This window comes from Doryrhamphus excisus, linkage group LG8, assembly GCF_037039965.1.
Source record: "Doryrhamphus excisus strain RoL-2023G ecotype Guam linkage group LG8, RoL_Dexc_Guam_v1.1, whole genome shotgun sequence".
Classification (NCBI taxonomy): Eukaryota; Metazoa; Chordata; class Actinopteri; order Syngnathiformes; family Syngnathidae; genus Doryrhamphus; species Doryrhamphus excisus.
The window spans coordinates 1,122,302-1,139,794 of NC_136364.1; the positions used below are offsets into that span (position 1 = coordinate 1,122,302).

At 43.1% G+C, this 17,493-nt stretch overlaps 1 protein-coding gene across 10 annotated transcripts in view; it reads left to right on the forward strand.

Moving 5' to 3' along the window:
• The first annotated feature begins 776 nt into the window (after nucleotides 1-776).
• myo18ab (myosin XVIIIA b) overlaps nucleotides 777-17,493 on the forward strand; it is a 55,560-nt gene continuing 38,843 nt past the window's right edge. For 6 of the 10 annotated variants that reach the window (XM_058079153.2, XM_078792592.1, XM_078792593.1 and 3 more), the window contains exons 1-2: nucleotides 801-961; nucleotides 2,819-3,927. In XM_058079153.2, the coding sequence (XP_057935136.2) occupies nucleotides 2,908-3,927 (1,020 nt within the window). In that variant the 5' untranslated portion in view covers nucleotides 801-961; nucleotides 2,819-2,907. Of the gene's footprint in view, nucleotides 962-2,818; nucleotides 3,928-10,147; nucleotides 10,813-10,835; nucleotides 11,612-16,295; nucleotides 17,401-17,493 lie in introns of those variants that run through there. The other 4 variants (XM_078792595.1, XM_078792594.1, XM_058079158.2 and 1 more) reach the window with 4 other exon arrangements.

The following is a 17,493-nucleotide window of genomic DNA, read 5'->3' on the forward strand; positions in this document are numbered from 1 at the left end:
TTATTATCTGAAGCCATAAAAACGTCCACAAGGTGGCAGACGTGCATCTGATAAGAGCTCGACAGAGCTCATGTTCATGGAAGAGTCACACGTGACCGCAAGGGCGTGCACGTGCACATACGTCAGATCCCAATGTCATTCATTCATTCATTCATGTTCAGAGGGTGAAAATTGTAGTTCATTGTGTTTGTCAATTTGTCAATCCATTGATATTTTGATGCAAAACAACTCTTTTTGTGTTTATGTTGGTATAATAGTATATCTATTTCAGCTCTCATAAAAGTAAAACATATTTGTGTCAAAGTGAAAAGCTGCTTTTCTACCTTTTTTAGTCGGGAAGTGATTTTATCCTGAAACTTACCTGTGTTCCACTTCTGATTACTAAAGAGAGGAAAAAGGTAGAAACAAAGATGGCAGGTTCCATGTTTCTGTAGATATATGTGCCTTGAAAGATCAGGCCTAATGGTCTCAAATGGCTGGGATTGAATGTGTGAACTGTCATTCAAGTGTAAAAAGAAGTCGACCACTCTTAATAAGTATTTAAACAAAAACAATCTGTTCCAGGGTCAAACTGTGGGCATTCTAAAAAATGAATTAAATGTACAGGCGGATGCTATAAACCACATTTTAACGTTCTTAAAGTCATGGGTGTAAAAAGACGTGAATAACGTAAAGAAAAATAATCAGTTCCAGGCCACAATGATCCGTAGCACTGTAACAGTGTAAATGTGTGTTTGGGTGTTGGAGTATTGAGTTGGTAGAATAGCAGCTAATAGTGTCTACTAACAATGTTAGACATATTGTGTCCGGCAGGAGTCGCCGGTGTCCAAGTAGCTGGCAGGCGGACGGGGAGCAGCCATGGACGGTGTAATGTAGCTACCGACCAGGTTGCTATTGCTTGGAGCGGAGTTGCGCCCTGAACACGGCACCGCCAGTGCTGGCCTTTCTGCTGCGGTGGACAGTGAGTATTATTATGCCTTTATATTCAAAACTATGTGGATGTACCAACCTTTCAGCTATCGATTAGGGTAACGGGATCATTTTCACCAGCTTTCACGGTATTCCAGGATTAGCTTCAGCAAAAAAAGGGGTACAAAAAAGGGACGTAAACTAAAGCTAGCTGGCTAGCGGGTTTAATGACGAAAAGTTGACTTTTTCCACTTTCAGCAACGACGAATGGGTTCTACTGGTGGAACCTTGTGGTTTCCAGTGAAATGGAAAAAAATATTTCCAGCATCAGCAGCTCTGCTAGCTCATGTAGCCGCCGCACAGCTTCAACTACAACCCCGTCATTGTTTTTGTTCTAGCCACTAGCGGTGTTGAAATGTTGCCATGTTGACTTGTGTGCCAGGTGTGGGCATCCTTTTGCCATCCTTTTGGCCCCGCAGCTCAGTAAGTAGCTAAAGAAGAGAGCTTAACAAACAGCAGGCGCTGGGTTTAATGTCCTGCTGGTTAAACTGAGACTTGCACTAATGGTATTAGCACTGTGACCCCAGCCCGACTCAAAGATCCCACTTTGCGGCTGATGTTTGATTCACTACCCAAACCCTGTCAGATACGTGTTGATTTCCAGAAATGTTGTATTAGCACGCATCCATTTACCGATGGATGAGCAGGGATTAACCACACATTGGGATTATCAATATTGCACTTGTCATAATGTATTTTTCAGCTCTGGGCGTGTTTGTGTGTCACTAATGCTTGGTATGTGAGCCAGCCTGACTGTGGAGCTGGAAGAACCATCTCAACCGGATTTCTTTTCTTTTAAGTGTTGGAGAGATAGTTAAAAGTGGTGTTTTGGTCCTGGAAATACGTGAGTAATGACACATATAATGGAGGAGTAAGTATTTGATCCCCATGCCGAGGTAAAGACATCATGGTTGCTTCAGGGCATTGTCATTGTCTTTCTTAATTCCCCTCCCCAGACCAGAGGAGTCCCATCATAATGTGTTTATGAGGTGGTAGTTTAGGAATATAAAGTCTGTTTCCGCAGCCTCGGAGAATGTCATACACATGTGATTCTTCCCAAAAGCCATTACCACCCTGAACTCGGACATACAACGAGCCCGGTCAGTAGCGTAATGCAAATGTGCAATATTTCCATCACTGCCTCTGTTACTACCTCGGAAACATTTTATTTATTCAACATCTCAATACACTCATCTGTATACACCATTCATTATTTGCACTAAGACCCCTTCATCATTGCACTAAAATTAATATATCTGCAATATGTCTGCAATACATATCTGCTCCTGTGCAATATTATGTGTATATCTTGGATATCTTGTATATATCTTGTTAAACTGTCTTTTTTTACTTTACTTTTTGTATACTTTTTTAACTTGACTATTGCACTGAAAGAAGAAGCTCTCCAATCTCGTTGTACATCTTGTATAATGACAATAAAGGCCATTCCATTCCATTCCACATGGTGTGTTCAAGGACCGCAGAAGAAAGTGGCCGCACCGCCCGAAGAAGACACATTATTATACGTGCAAAATTTGGGTCTTTCTAACGTAGTCAGTGCATCCATTTTAAAAGGGACCTTTAATTATGCTCACTTTTCGACCCTTTGTATTGAAATGTACACAGAAAACTTTCTAGATCTTACAGAATCCGCACCTATTCTGCACCCAACTGTATTTCCTTGGATTTGTGCTTCCCACAAAAACGGTATGTTTTAATTTATTCCACCCATGGCCCGCCCACTCCACTGTGATTAGTCACACACCCCACTCTACATGATGGCAAATTTCAGTTCAGAATTGTCCGTTTTGTGATTGACAAGCTGGCTTTTGTTGTGTTTTCTCCTCAGGGGATATTTCCCTGCCGGTCAAGAGTATCGGATATTGGGCTTCTTTTTTGAAAACAAGCTTGTCGACGCAGGAACTCAACATCGTCAACATGTTCAATCTGATGAAGAAGGACAAGGAGAGGGAGTCGGGAAGGAAGGAAAAGAAGGACAAGAAAGAGAGGATGTCTGCAGCAGAACTGCGGAGCCTGGAGGAAATGAGCATGCGGCGTGGTTTCTTCAACTTGAAGAGGGAGGCCAAGCGCGAGTCCAAGAACAAGGTTGAGATCTCCAACCCGATTCCCATCAAGGTGGCCAGCAGCTCGGATCTCACTCTTACTGACATTGAATCAGATGGTTTAAGCAACAGAAGCAGTATGGTCCTGGATGAGCAGCTCAGTGCCGCCAGCTCCATTGATGACCTGAAGGGTGAGGGTGGGGCACAGGACGGACATCATCGCAACTCGGTTCGAGATCGCGTTGCTCACTTTGGCTCGCTGGCAAAGCAGAACTCGTCACAGGTGGGCCAGATGATGAAGCGCTTCTCCTTTTCCCAGAAGAGCAAAGACGAGAGCCCCTCAGACGGCTCCACGCCGTCAGGCCAGAACTCCGCTGCTCCATCCCCTCAAGTGGAGAGCCGAGTCTTCAGCATGCTACGCAAACACAGTCTCAACCAGCAGGCTGCCAAGCCCACCGTCAGACAGGTTACTATCCCTGATGTGGTCGACAAGACCTTTCCCGCTCAGCTGCAGCTGCCCGCCGTCGTCGCACCCACCGCGCCCGAAACACGTGAGCTGGTGCTCCAGCGTCGCAACACTGGGGATTTCGGGTTTTCTTTGCGTCGCACCACCATGCTGGACCGCAGTCCGGATGGAGGAGTCTACAGGCGGGTGGTCCACTTTGCCGAGCCGGGCGCGGGCACAAAGGATCTGATGCTGGGTCTGGTGCCAGGCGACAGACTGGTGGAGATCAACAGGCGCAACGTGGAGAACAAGAGCCGGGATGAGATCGTGGAGATGATCCGTCAGTCAGGCGACACCGTGCGGCTGAAGGTGCAGCCGATCCTGGAGCTGAGCGAGCTGAGCCGCTGCTGGCTGAGGAACACCAAGGAACTTCGACGGGATGCCAGACATGTAAGATGCTCTCACTTTAAAGTCACGTGTACTTCTGCCTCTCGGGCTCACCATGTGTGCCCCTATCTGTTACAAGGGGAGGCTTGTTGAGCCTGTTTCCATAACACTGTCGGCTGGGCAGTCACTGTTCCTGCCGGTATTGTATTCCATCATCTTAAATAGGGCTGTCAATCACTATCATACTGTAACAAAAGAACAATATATCAGGAAATCAATGATTTTTTTAAATTACGTACGTATTATCCCTGTTGATTTTGTAATTCGACCCCCTTAGAAAGATGTGCATACAGCGACAGGACGTGTCCGTGTCTGTCAGCATGTTTGTTTTCAATTCGTACACACCGTGTAGTTCACACAGAGTACGTGTGTAATATCATTATTCCTGCTTATCCAAAGCCACGGACAAGTCATGAGGTCACCCAAAGGGGTCGTACAAGTGAATCTGACTCCAGAGGAATCAGTACCCCACCAGCCGCCTCCTATACCATCAGTTGCTAGTAGTCTAAGTCCGTTGCTTGGTCCCTTGAAGAAAAGCATCTCCCTCATGTAAGCTAAACCCTGTAGAAAGTGAAAGTTAAGCTTGTGTGAGTGAGAACAATGCATCTGCCTCTTCTCACAGTATTTTTCCACTAGTCGTATGTAAGTGTTGTGCATCTCTGAGTGTGCTAAGTGTGTGTGTAGCGTGAAGGCCTCCATGAGAAACAATTAGACTCACAATGTACTGAGCTATTTGACTGAATGCAAACGTGTAATAATACAGTAATGTGGATAATAATGATAATGGTGTGGCTATGGAAGTGGCGGTGCACAAGACCACACTATAAACCATTTTTATTGGGCAAGTCCACAATTACGTCCGCTATTTGTTAACCGGGATATCATAGAACTCTACACTCGTTGTTCTCCGCATCACTCAGTCACGACATATGGCTGCTTTTTCAGAGGTCAGAGGTCAACAGCTGCCATAGTGTGCCAAGCAGAAGCTGTGTCGCAATTCCACATTCGATCAATTATACTTAAGATTTGTCGGATCAAAACACAATTGCTGGAAAACACCTGTGATACTAGTGTCTATTTCAGACTACTTCCTGGTACGCCACTCTAAGCACCGTCAAGCAAGTAAAGACTTTTTGGCTTTGTGTAGCGTTTGCATGTTCTCCCCACGTGTGCGTGGGTTTTCGCCAGGCACTCTGGCTTCCTCCCACACTCCAAAAATATGCATGAGACTCTAAAGTGTCTGTAGGTGTGAATGTGACTGTGGATGGTTGATTGTTTGTATAGAGTATATGCCCTGTGATTGGCTGGCAACAAATCTAGGCTGTACCCCACCTCCCGCCTAAAGACAGCTTGGATAGGCTCCTGCATACCTGTTATCCAAGCAGTATAGAAGATGGATGCAAGGAAAACATATAGACCTGTTCTATAGTAAAGTGTAATTTGACTTTTGTTGTCATGTGGCACTGAATTGGAAATAAAATTGGGGCAGTGTTGTCATCACCCCCAACTCTCATTGACTAGCTGTTTAGCTTCCTGTGTAGTGGTTGTAGTGAACAATGACGACTGTAACCATATCCACATTGCTCTTGGAGTTGCTCAACATGAAAAATGGGTGGGTGCTATTTTCCAGATGTTAATAGCTGGAAACATCTTATAATCATCTTTTGATGCCAAAACCAAATGTTTTAAGTCTACAACAAATACTTCTGCAGGGCACTTTATGTTGTCCCAAACCATGAGAAAATGCCACTTTTGCAGTTGGGAAAAATAGGAACGGCTACATACAGGAAACGATGTGACAACTAAAAAAAAAAAGTTGACCAATGACAGCTCTAACATGGGCCCCGTGACGCTGTAAGATATATGAAGCCTTAAAATGAACAGAGCTGGTGTTGACTGATCCTAATCAGCCCGTCCTTGTTCCTTCGCCTCGTGAGATTGCTGGGCTGGTGGCCTCGCCTCAGTCATGTATGTCAGATAAATAACAATCTGCAGTCCAAGGCAGATGCAGGTTGCCAACTCCACAGTGAAGGTGTGGCAGCCTGCTGAGCAGCAAGCAGAACCAGATCTTTATTGACCAATTTGGGTCACTGGTCTCAACCAAAATGTAGATTTTCCACTTCCTGTGCATCCTGGCCAGATGGAGTTCACTCGTGTTTCTCACCTTCTTCAGCGACTTTATTTGGATGGGTTATATGTGCTCTTCAAATTACATATGAGTTGAACTTTACTGCGAAATGAACTCTCATGTCACATGTCACTCACACTTTCAGAGGACCAGTGACTTGGCTGTTGCAGTATGTGTGTTACGTAGGGTCCTATCAAATATCTTTTATTTTTTTGCTAACCCGCACTAGCTTCCATTCAGGCTCCGTGTTTATATGGGAGGGGACTGCTTAGTGTTTATATCCGCCACCATTGAGCCATTTGTTTTGGAAAGATTATTTAAAGGCGACTTATTATGCAAAATTTTTGACCCTTTGTATTGACTTGTGGACTCCTGTAGAGCAGCTACACACAATAACCCACACAGAAAACTTTTTAGATCTTGCAGATTCTGCACCCATTCCAGCTGGATTTTCTTGGATTTGTGCTTCCTGCCAAGATGATATGTTTTAATTTATTGCATCCACGGCCCGCCCACTACACTGGGATTGGTCAAACTCCCAAACTATTTCCAGACTACTGTGAACCCCACTTTATATTATAGGGGGTATAGGAGTTGATAAATGAATAAAGCTAATTGAAAAGTGATTAGGGGCTACTGGCAGGAGAACCCTGACTTAAACTCAAAGAGTAGGCAACGCTGGTGCTCCTCCGATCTCGCCTGCCCGAGGAGGAGCACTCATTGTTGGACACACTTGTCAGAAGCACCGCTGGATAATACATTATTGTATACATAATCACTTTCTTTTACTGCGCTGTCTTGGGCATGGAGTTCACAAGAACATCACAGATTGCTTCTGGAATTCTTTCCGTTCCTCCATGATGACATGACTCCTCCACCTTCTGTTTCCACGGACGCTCAGTAGGGTTAAGGCGTGGAGACCTCCCTTCAGCAAGGCAGTGTCCTTATCATGTTGGAATACAGCCCTGCAGCTCAGCTTCTAAAAGGCGGGGATCACGCCCTGCTTCAGTATGTCACAATACATTCATGTTTCTCTTGGTGAACTGTCGCTCTCCAATGCCGGCCGGCAGCACTCATGCGCCACGGCACAACCACCGCCATGCTTGACTCTAGAAAAGACACGCTTGTCTTTTGTTGCCGTCACACAGGCTTGACACCATCTGAGGCAAATGAGTGCGAGCGAGTGGCGCTTCAAGTAAAAAGAACCTATGCAAACTTGTCTTAACTGGCCGACTGGAAACGGGAAGCAGGATCTCTCCCTTTAGGTCTCACTCTGGTATTTGTGGAATCTGTTTCAGAACAAATAGGCCACTTCCTGACCCTTCTCTGGTATTTAATGGAGGAAGAGCAATGGATTTCTCAGGCTAGGGATAATGGAGAGAGAATGCTTACAGTACAGTGCTAAAAGAGCTGGAAGTTGTTTTTCATGACTGGCACGCACACTTTCAAAATAAAAGGTTTAGGGTAACTTCTTACTGTCGACCAGGTCAGAAGTTAAGTTTCTTAAAAAATATTGCCAGCATATGAAGCTGTCTTCATCATTGAACTTTCATTTTGCAGTTGATGTGCAGCTGCCTCCTATATTTCACATTGGGAAGGAAATACTTTCAGCAAAACAATACAAGTGCCAGGATAAGTGGGCCATCTTTCACAGCCTTGCTTCAATTCAGAATGTATTTTTTTTTCTTGATGTGAAGAACACGTGCTCTCTTTGGTCTATTTTGGGATTTGTCACATCCTGTCAAGTATACAATGAGGATGCGTTACTCAACCAAGATTCCAAATATACTCTCTCAGGGCTGCATCCAGCGATTACTTTCCCAGTCGCGTCATCTGAAGCTTGATGTTTGATTAATCAAGGAATCGGTTAGGCCCCTTGAGAAGGCGTGTCCAAACGTTTTCCAGCAAGGGCCACATAGTGAAAGATGAAAGGATGCAACTGTGCCACTTTGTTAGCGTGTAAAGACATACTAACAAATTGTGTATATATATATATATTAAATACAAAAAATGCATCTCAGCTTATTAGTCTCAAGTTTGGTCTATGCTCTCTTTTGTTTCCCCATTAACTTTTTAATTAAATTGTTTAACGTTTACAAACTACTTCAACTTTTTTTTGTAAATATTCTTGTAATGTCATGACTTTATTCCCATAGTAAAGAGCCCTCACATCATGTCCGTCCTTGTGCGTAACCTGAAATCTCATTGAGTTTTCTGGATAAATGCAATAATAAATCCTACAGAAATTCTAAAATGCTGCAGAAAGTCTTCCAAAAAGATTGTCCCTATGAAAAATGGCCCGCTCTGACATGTCAGTCATTAGTCACTAGTCGTTGATGAGCTGACAGCACTCAGTCAGGTCAGAACAGACGAGGCAGGTGGAAGGAATGCTCTACTTGGAGCACATAAACATATACTGATAATCAAAGTCTTGTCCCCTTTCTGGTTTGTCTTTTTTTTTTTTGTTGTTTTCCATGTTTTTGCATGTTTTCAGATCATAAACAACACAGATTAGCGTAATGCAAAATAGACTTTTTAATTTACAATTTTGTGTTATTTATGAAGGACAAAAAAAAATACGACATGACGCATTAGCGAGGGATGGGGGGAGATCTACATGACTGGCAACTTGAATTTTATGATTTTTGTTTTTTTGTAAAATGGTAAAGCTAAAATTTAGTTTAAGTTGACAACAAAACTAAGTCAGAACTAATTAAATATATGAACGACGACAGAAAAAGGTGGGCAATACATATAGTAAGAATAATAATATAATAAATGAAAATGTATTATTCCCAATGAAAATGGGCTCCTATGTTATTTTATTCATTTTGCCAATATGTGTCCAGGAGCGGTACTCTCCCATATTTTCATGTACAATGTACCCAGCATGCATCAATACAATCAATAGGCTGTTTCACCCTCTTCAATGTCAACTGGACGAAAGCTGTCATTTCACTCATCTCCATTCACTCCCTATTGTGCTTGCACTCGCTCCCTAACACTTGTTTTGTTCTCCCGCTGAAGATCATGGACTGGGAAAGAATGGAGGCTTTGTGTTTGAACAATTCTAATGGAATGCCATAAGGCAGCCGACGTGATGGTTTCTTTCTCTGTAAACGGCCTCGGGATATGTGTTATGTACCGATGCATGTAGAAGTTTGCACACATCGCAGAAAACACTTCTCATTCACCCTAAGTCGGTAGCCATTCATAAAAACATGACAATACAGGTCAGATGTACTGCATACATTTACCACCGTTAAAAAAAAATGTAAAAAAAGTTTTTACACAATTTTTACTTTTTTTTTTGTCTTTTTTTTCTTCACTGATCATGCTTTTTCCTTAAACATTAAGATTTTGCACTTTGTTACAACACCATAGTTGCTGTGAGGCGCAAAAGTCGAACAGTATAACTACTAAGCCTCAAAATTTGCAACACCCAGCCGGGTGGAAGTGTTTGCAAGCGGCGTCAAGAATGTAAACAAGCATGAGAAAGGCGTGGAGCAATACCAGCTATACACCGCACAGACAAGCATTTGACAGACAAGACGAGTGAATAAAACGGGCGCGTTAGTGGCGTAGGCTACCGTACGATGCCATTGAGCAAACTGACTGCCATACGCTTCAGGAAGAACAGAACAGAGGCTAAAACCGGTACGACCATAGGTGGAGAACTGTGTATGTATGTGAACTATGTTTGTCACAAAATAAATAAAGGCGCTATTATTACATGATTATTTGTTTATCTGAGTGCTTTAGCTTTTTTTTAAAGGTGGAAAACATTGCAAATCCCTTTACATATTTGTCATGGTCACCATTAGCGGTGCTCTTAAAAACAAATAATCTATCCATCCACTTTTGTCCCCTTATTGGACGTCTTGTTGTGAGGGCAGCAGCCTGAGTAGGGAAGCCCAGACTTCCCATTCCTCAGCTACTTTGCCAGGTTCCACCCTGCAGATCCCGAGGCATTCTCAAGCCAGTCTTTCCAACGTGTTGTGGGTCTTCCCCAAGGCCACGTACGTACCGGTCGTACGTGCCCTGTACACCTCCCCGTAGTAGCGTCCTTTGACCTTTGGCTCAGCTCAAACAAACAAACATTTGAGTATTAGTTGACAATGGACACAATCTAACAAATCAGATTGAACTTTGAATATCCTTAGTCAATGTTAGTGTCCCAACTATAAAAGAACCACTGCCGATTCTTCACAGACTGACTCACCAAAACGTGGGTGCTCTGTGTGGGCACTTGACTAGTTTGTTGGCCATACGATAACCAAGACGGTGTACAAAAAGCAAGACATCTGGTCGTACAAAAACCAAGGTTCCACTGTATCTGTTTTCTTCCACGATGAAACAAAAAAAAGCAACAAATGTAGGCCATGTATATACACTCTAGCTGTTAGGATAATCTCCTATTCCATATTTTGGTCTGTAGTGCAACTTAAACCTGACACCCTCTGGAGTGCCAACACAACATCTCAGTGAATAGAATTTAAGAGTCAGGGCTATGCAGTATGTGTGACAGTCTCTCATGTACTTCTCTTTTTTTTCTGCGGGGGTTCCGTACTTAAAAGCAGGGGGCCTCTTCCTCCCTCGTTACCGTTTCAAACAGGAAGACAATCATTTGCAGCACATGCCAACCTCCGGTGGTGCGGAACACAACAGCCCTCTGAATGTCTGATATTTATAGTGATCTAATAGCATAGGTGAAGTCATTTGGAATGCCCAACCATATGATGACTGGACTACAGATAGAGGTATGACACCATCACCCAAAGTCCAACACTTCCAGTGAGTACAGACTTTCAAGTTTGGGTTGCAAAACGGAGCCTCTGTGTGGCTGCACCTACATTTTCAATATCCCTGAGCTCTATCCATTCGTATGAGTTGTATTGAATAGATGCATACCATGCAGAAAGTTGGTATTGTAAACAGTAGAAACCAGAGAGAAAAAGGAAATAGCTAAGTCAATGCAGACTCGGCCACCGGCAACAAGTTCTAGAAGCTGGTGATATTGTGCAAGTAACGGCGTGTAAGCAATGTAACGTCCCCACAGAAGCACACAGTCTGACGCTCTTTTAAAACTTTATTGGCGGCCTGAACACGGCAACAGCGGCACTCGGTAAGGTCAACGGTAAACTTGTCACAATCCAGACCAACACGCGATACGATGCGATCCACCAACGGTAATGTAATGCAGCATGTCACCAGAACGGTGTATCAGTGATCAAATGCTCCTCAAATTTCCCAGCTTGACTCTATCACGGTTTTTCAAAAATATGTGAATTAATAAATGAGTGGAATGGAATACCTATTTTTTAATGCATATTTAAGCAAAGGTTTAAAAAATAAAAATGACTAAATAAATTACAAACTTAAGGCATTTAGAAGATACATTCAAAGATGTTATGATATGTAGTATTTTACGCTGGTCACTAGGTGTCAGTAATGTTACACTAATGACGCCATAGCCACAACAGGAAGTACTGTCCAGAACAGGAAGTTAAAAAAAAAAAAAAAGAACTACAACAAGGAGCTCTGCCAATGCTGACATATGTGAGTATATATTATGTCTTATTTATGTCTAATATGTAATATTTTCTCTTTCTGTGTCAACTATATTGGATAATAGGAGTGTAAAGGTGAATATAGGGGTGTTGGCAAAGTTGCATCCTTTCATCTTTCACCATGTGGCCCTCACGAGGAAATGTTTTGGACAAACCTGTCTTAGATAACAAGTGTTCAGCTTGCTTTTTGCTTATAGTACATAAAATTTGAACACGTGATGTGAATGGTCACTAATCGGGATGTAGTCTGAACGCTAGGTTTCACAGAGTTTTTCCTAACACCGGCTTTCTGTGACAGCCAGACTTCCTTATATGGGCATGTCAGGGTACAAGCTGTGCAAGCTGAGTGGGACCAATCACAGCGGAGTGAGCGTGGCCGGAGGCGGGCTGTGGGTGGAATAAATTAAAACAGACCGTTTTGGAAATCCAGCTGGAATAGGTGCAGATTCTGGAAGATCTAGAAAGCTTTCTGTGCAGGTTATTGTGTGTAGCTGCTCTATAGGAGTCCACAACTCAATACAAAGGGCCGAAAATGAGCATAATAGGTCCCCTTGTAAGAAGAAAATATCACTGTGGTGTAAAGTCATATTTGGAGTCCAAAGACCAGAAGCTAGGTTGGTTATTCTACCTGGCTAGGTAGTTAGCTGTGACCGTGACCAGCTTGGCAAAGCGTGTAAACAAACAATAGTTTTGCCGAGGGTGTGATCAAGCACACTGGCATGGATTGGCGTAGCCTGTGTCGAGCTATCAAACTGAAACCATTGAGGTTTTACAGCAATACAGGACGTATTATTCCTTGCCTCGGTACGGGTCTTGGCAACCCTACGTGACATAGCACACATGCACTTTCATTCATTGTCACGCCGCCACTGCACGGCGATCGCTTTTTGTGATTGGCTTTGAAAGACCGTTTTTTAACATATTTGGTCCCAAATGCTTGGTCCAGGCTTGTACTGGTGGATAGCGTATCTGTATTCATTTAGGGCTTTTCTTAAGTCTTCCTGGTGACTAACTAGAGCACTGTCATGCTACACTACGGAGCATGTGCGACAATCAGGTTCAGGCTCTCACAGACTGTCTTGCGATGCATGTCTCTGCAATCGATACGGCTGAGTCCCATCGATCCAGGAGGATCACAGCTACCGATGCAGCCGCATCTATCGCTTGTCAAATCGGACATCGGGTCGAATGAGTTTATCGTTCACAACTCTACATACTACACTTTTAGACTTGGAGTCAGAAATCCACACGACCCAAGCTATATACTCGGCTGGCACCATGAACTGAATCATTTCCACTCAGAGTATGAGCTGACCCCAAGCACACACTGAAGAAGTGGGGCATACGAAAGGCAGCGTGGATGACTCCATGTGTAGCAGCATGTGTGTGGCATGCCTGTGCAGGACTGGACTGTGGATGTGGGACTGTCAGGTGGCTGGAGAGTGGCAGAGACTATTTTTAAGCCCTCATATCACAACAGCTGTTCCCACATCTCTTGTCTGTCCAGCGTCAGGAATATCCACGCTCTCCCCCACTCTTTAGCCCTCCTTGCAGGCTGACTTTGCTCTCCGGGCGTCCATCTCTTTTTTTCTTTTCACCAATTTTCAGTCGGACCTCGGAGACGGCTATAAACTGGACTTCTCTGGCAGGTAACTTGTTGTGTTTGTTGTGTTTTTTCCTAGTTGTGGGGCTGTTCAGGGAGTGTGTTGCCTTAGTCAGCTTAGCTGTTACACTATATTTAGACTTGAGTCAGTCAGCATAGACAAACCAATGCTAGAATTGAGCACCAGTCTAACCTTATTCTGATAACAATTTCAAGCATAGTGTATGTGAAAAGTGGCTCGTACCATGTGATGGTCTTCAGTGCTTCCTGTGGATCCATGGTTACATGCTGGAGTGGTCGGTGGGTTCCATCATATATGGCTGTTGCTTGTACACGAGGGCGTAATGAGTTGTTTTTCTTTAATATTTCGGCTTTACACTACTGAAATTATAGTTTTTAGTTATAATATATATATATTTTAATTTTAGTTACTTTTAGTAAGTGTAGTTTATTGTTATAAAATTACAACTGTTTTCTATTTTTTTATTTATTTTTATTTTTTGCATTTCTGCTGTTTTGTTTTAAATTGCCCAATTATTTAAACTTTCTTCTGGTAAATTCATTAGTATATCTTGGGTCATTATGTCTTTATTTCCATAATATTATAACTTTATTCAAATAATATAAACTTAAATGTAAACTATGAACATTTTTATTAATATTTGATCTGTATGCTCCTAAAATGACATTATTTTTCCTCATGATATTATTAGTATATGACTTTTCCTTCTTGAATTATTATGACTTGAATCTGGTAAAATGTCTGCTGTTCAATTTCTCCTGTTGCTTTTTTAAAAAAAAATATTTGAACTTTCTTTTGATTAATGTTCTCATAATATTATGGCTTAGTTCCCATAATATTTTGACTTAATTCAGTAAGATTATAACTTTTTATCCAACCTAATTTTCGACAAAAAACAACTTTGTGCTTTGTTTTGTTTATTTTTCATAATACTAGGACTTTAAAAAACAATAGAATGCCATTTTATAATATATTACTTTTTATTGTGACATTATTGACACATTTCTCATGAAATTATGTTGTTGTTGTTGTTTTTTTTATTATATTTTGACTTTATTTTGGTAAAATCACTGCAAACACACACTCACAGTCAGGACTGATGTCACCTTCACAGATATCCGGAAATCCCCAAACTCTACACCTACAGTACCCATATTCCCATACTGTAACTGCCCGTTGGCTCATCCTGTGAATGTGACTGTAATGACTAGGTAGTGTAGTGGCCTTACTGAGATGGAAAGGTTGCTTTTGCTTTTTTACTCCATTCCTTTTTTTTTTTCAAACCCCATTCTCACAATCCTTCTTCCTCATCTCCAGCTCATGACAGCAGATCAGCCAACATGGCTTTCTCCTCTCGCTTTTCCTTCTGGGAACAAAAGGGAAGTCTCACTTGGATATTGCACCAAGCACCATAACCTTGCATGGTGTTTTCAAGCTCACCTATTTCTAAGAGTGCTGTGAAGTGTGGCCTGTGGTTGCATGATAATGACAGGCAGTAAGATTGGTATGATTGTTTTATTGGCGCACTTGTAATGCAATATGGCCTGGTGGTCTAAGGTCAAGTTTCATTCAATTCTCTAATGCATGTTTTGAGGTTTGATGGACAGCACGTTGACTTTGCAACAGTGTTTTGATATTTATTCCTTTGTATGAACTGTTTAGATCAAGGAGGAGAACAAGGCAGACAGCGCAAGTGTAAGTAAATAATGAATTTGCTAGTGAGATATTGGCATTAGCTTTGACAGCAACACCGTTTAGTCAAGCGAGCATAAAACGTGACAAGATGTCTTGCATGATCACACAGTAAATGACAGTGAACTGGATAATATTGCCTGCCTCAATACATTGCCATGTGCATGTGTCTGTTTTCCTCCTCTCTCGACTCCACAAACGGGTGGGAAGAGGATTCATATGTTTGTTCCAACAATGGCATGAATGGAGTGAGGAGAGTAGCCATGTTCATGCCGTTGTTCTATGGAACAAACATGCCAAGGTGCTGAAACCAATGCACAGACTGAACTCTCTTCCTGCGAGAGACAAGGAATACCGACACACGCATTCACGTGGCAATATAGCAAAATCATACAGTTTTTCATTTATTCTTGGATTAATGAAGTTATTTGTTATCGTCCCAAGCCGAGTGGCCATGAGAAGGTTTCTGACTATTTTTAATCTTGCGACATCTTATGACACCCCTATTATTAATAATAATAATAATATGTAGAGATACCGCTAGCTTGACCCAAAGGTGGATTGTACAAACTGTACCTGTACATTTGTTGTAGCATCACGACTGTTAATAGTTGTGCTACTTTTAGAATTTGTTTATCTTCAACATTGGTCATCCAGTGCTGAAATCACAGATGGCATTTCGCTTTTCAAATGCTGCAGCGATAGGAACCAGCCCGGGGCCTTTCTTTACTGCCCTTTCATGAGGCTGATAAGGTTTGATGTGTTGAAGGTTGATATTTTTTCCTCGCCTCGCAGAATGCTTGCAGAACATTTTCGGTGCAAATAGCATCTAAAATGTCTTCCCACGTGATTGCCGCCATGTTTGCCAGTTAGCTCAGAGCAGTGGGGAAGAGTTGCAGCATGTCACAGGAAAAGAGCGCTTTAATTGCTCAGTAGGCCAGTAACACATGTTTTTGTTTTGGGGGGGGGCAGAGACCTACCCTACAGTCGCTGCTGCTCTGCTCCCTTGCCACTTCACGGACAACTGTTCCAATTACATCCATTTAGGTTTCACTGCTGATAAACGTTAGCATGTAGCCACTTGTCTCTGGGGCTTGTCTCTTTGCAGCTCTGAACCAGTGTTAGGTTGGAGCCAACTCCTGACCAATCACAACAGAGTAGGCAGGGTCTGGGAGGAGACGAATGCAGATTTCCATATGGAGTATTAAAAAAAACTAGACTTACTATATGGTGCTTAAAAAACCCTGAGATGAGCAGGATAGGGCATGCAAAATAGTTGACTATAGTGACTACCTTTGAACCATCGCATCATATTTGTACATGATAGTTGACCTTCCTCCTTCTCATGTCTCCCCTTTTTCTCTGTGAGTAGTCCGATAGTGATGGACTGTCCAACCGGGCCAAGTCTGTGCCAGCTCTAGACCCTGGAAGGGGTTTATACCGGGCATTGAGCCCGGGGGCTGCTGTTCCTTCAGAAATGGTTGGGCGAGTCAGGAGTCCCTCGCCACCTAAAGTCAGAAATCCTGTTAAAGTGCCCGACCGCTTCAAAAGCCCAGAGAACTCATCTTCAAAGTTGGCAGAGAGATTCCGGAGTCCGGAGCCAAGACATTCAGAGCCGGTTACGAATGGGAAACACGAACATAATGGCTTTGTCAGTGATCAGACCAAAGGACCATGTTTGCCTGATGCTTCCAATGACCAGACTCCAACTCGTAAAAAAGTGGTGAAGGTGGTGCGTCGTGTTGTAAGGAAAGTCTTGCCCTCGGGGGTGGAAGAGTCCACACCACCAACGCAATCATCAGACAATCCTGAAGTAGCTAACGGTCCAGTATCTACTCCAGCTTCATTGTCCAAGGCTCCTGCCATGGCTGCCTTCTCTTTTAAACACGACACGGTCAAAACAGAAGACAAACATGACGTTTCCCGAGGGTTGAGCAAACTGATGATGAGGGGCAGAACAAGGATGCGTAAGAATGAACATATGGAAACCGAAGAGACACAGAAGAAAGAGGAAAAGCCAGATGAGACTGAAGAAGCGGTGAAAGAGAATAAATCCTCCACAAAGCCACAAGAGGGCAGTCGTCAGCCAAGCACGTCTGCTTTGGCCGTACAGGAAGTCACTTCTAGAGTAACTCCTGTTCCTGGAAGGAGCGTACCTTCAAATAAATCTATTCCACATCCAGCTGTTTCCAGGCCCTCCCATTCCAAACAAAGTGTCTTGCCCCAGGTGGTTGGCTTCATCCCAGCACCAAAGCCTTCATCTCTGCATCCACCTCCAGGCTTCATACCTGTTACCAGACCAACAGCTTCTACCAGAGTCATCCCTTCCAATCCTACCCCAAAGTCCCCTCCGTGTCATTCTACCTCTGCTGCCAGCACTCCTCATCCAAGTCTCAGCTCAGGTCCACTATCTCCACCAGAACTCATTAGCGCTCCAGACCCGACTGGCAGTAAACAAAAGGTATTGTTTCACATCACGTGGCTAACCTTGGCATGGTGTGGCAAATACGTGGTCATTTAACACGCACGTTGAGCTGTGTAAACACATAAATAT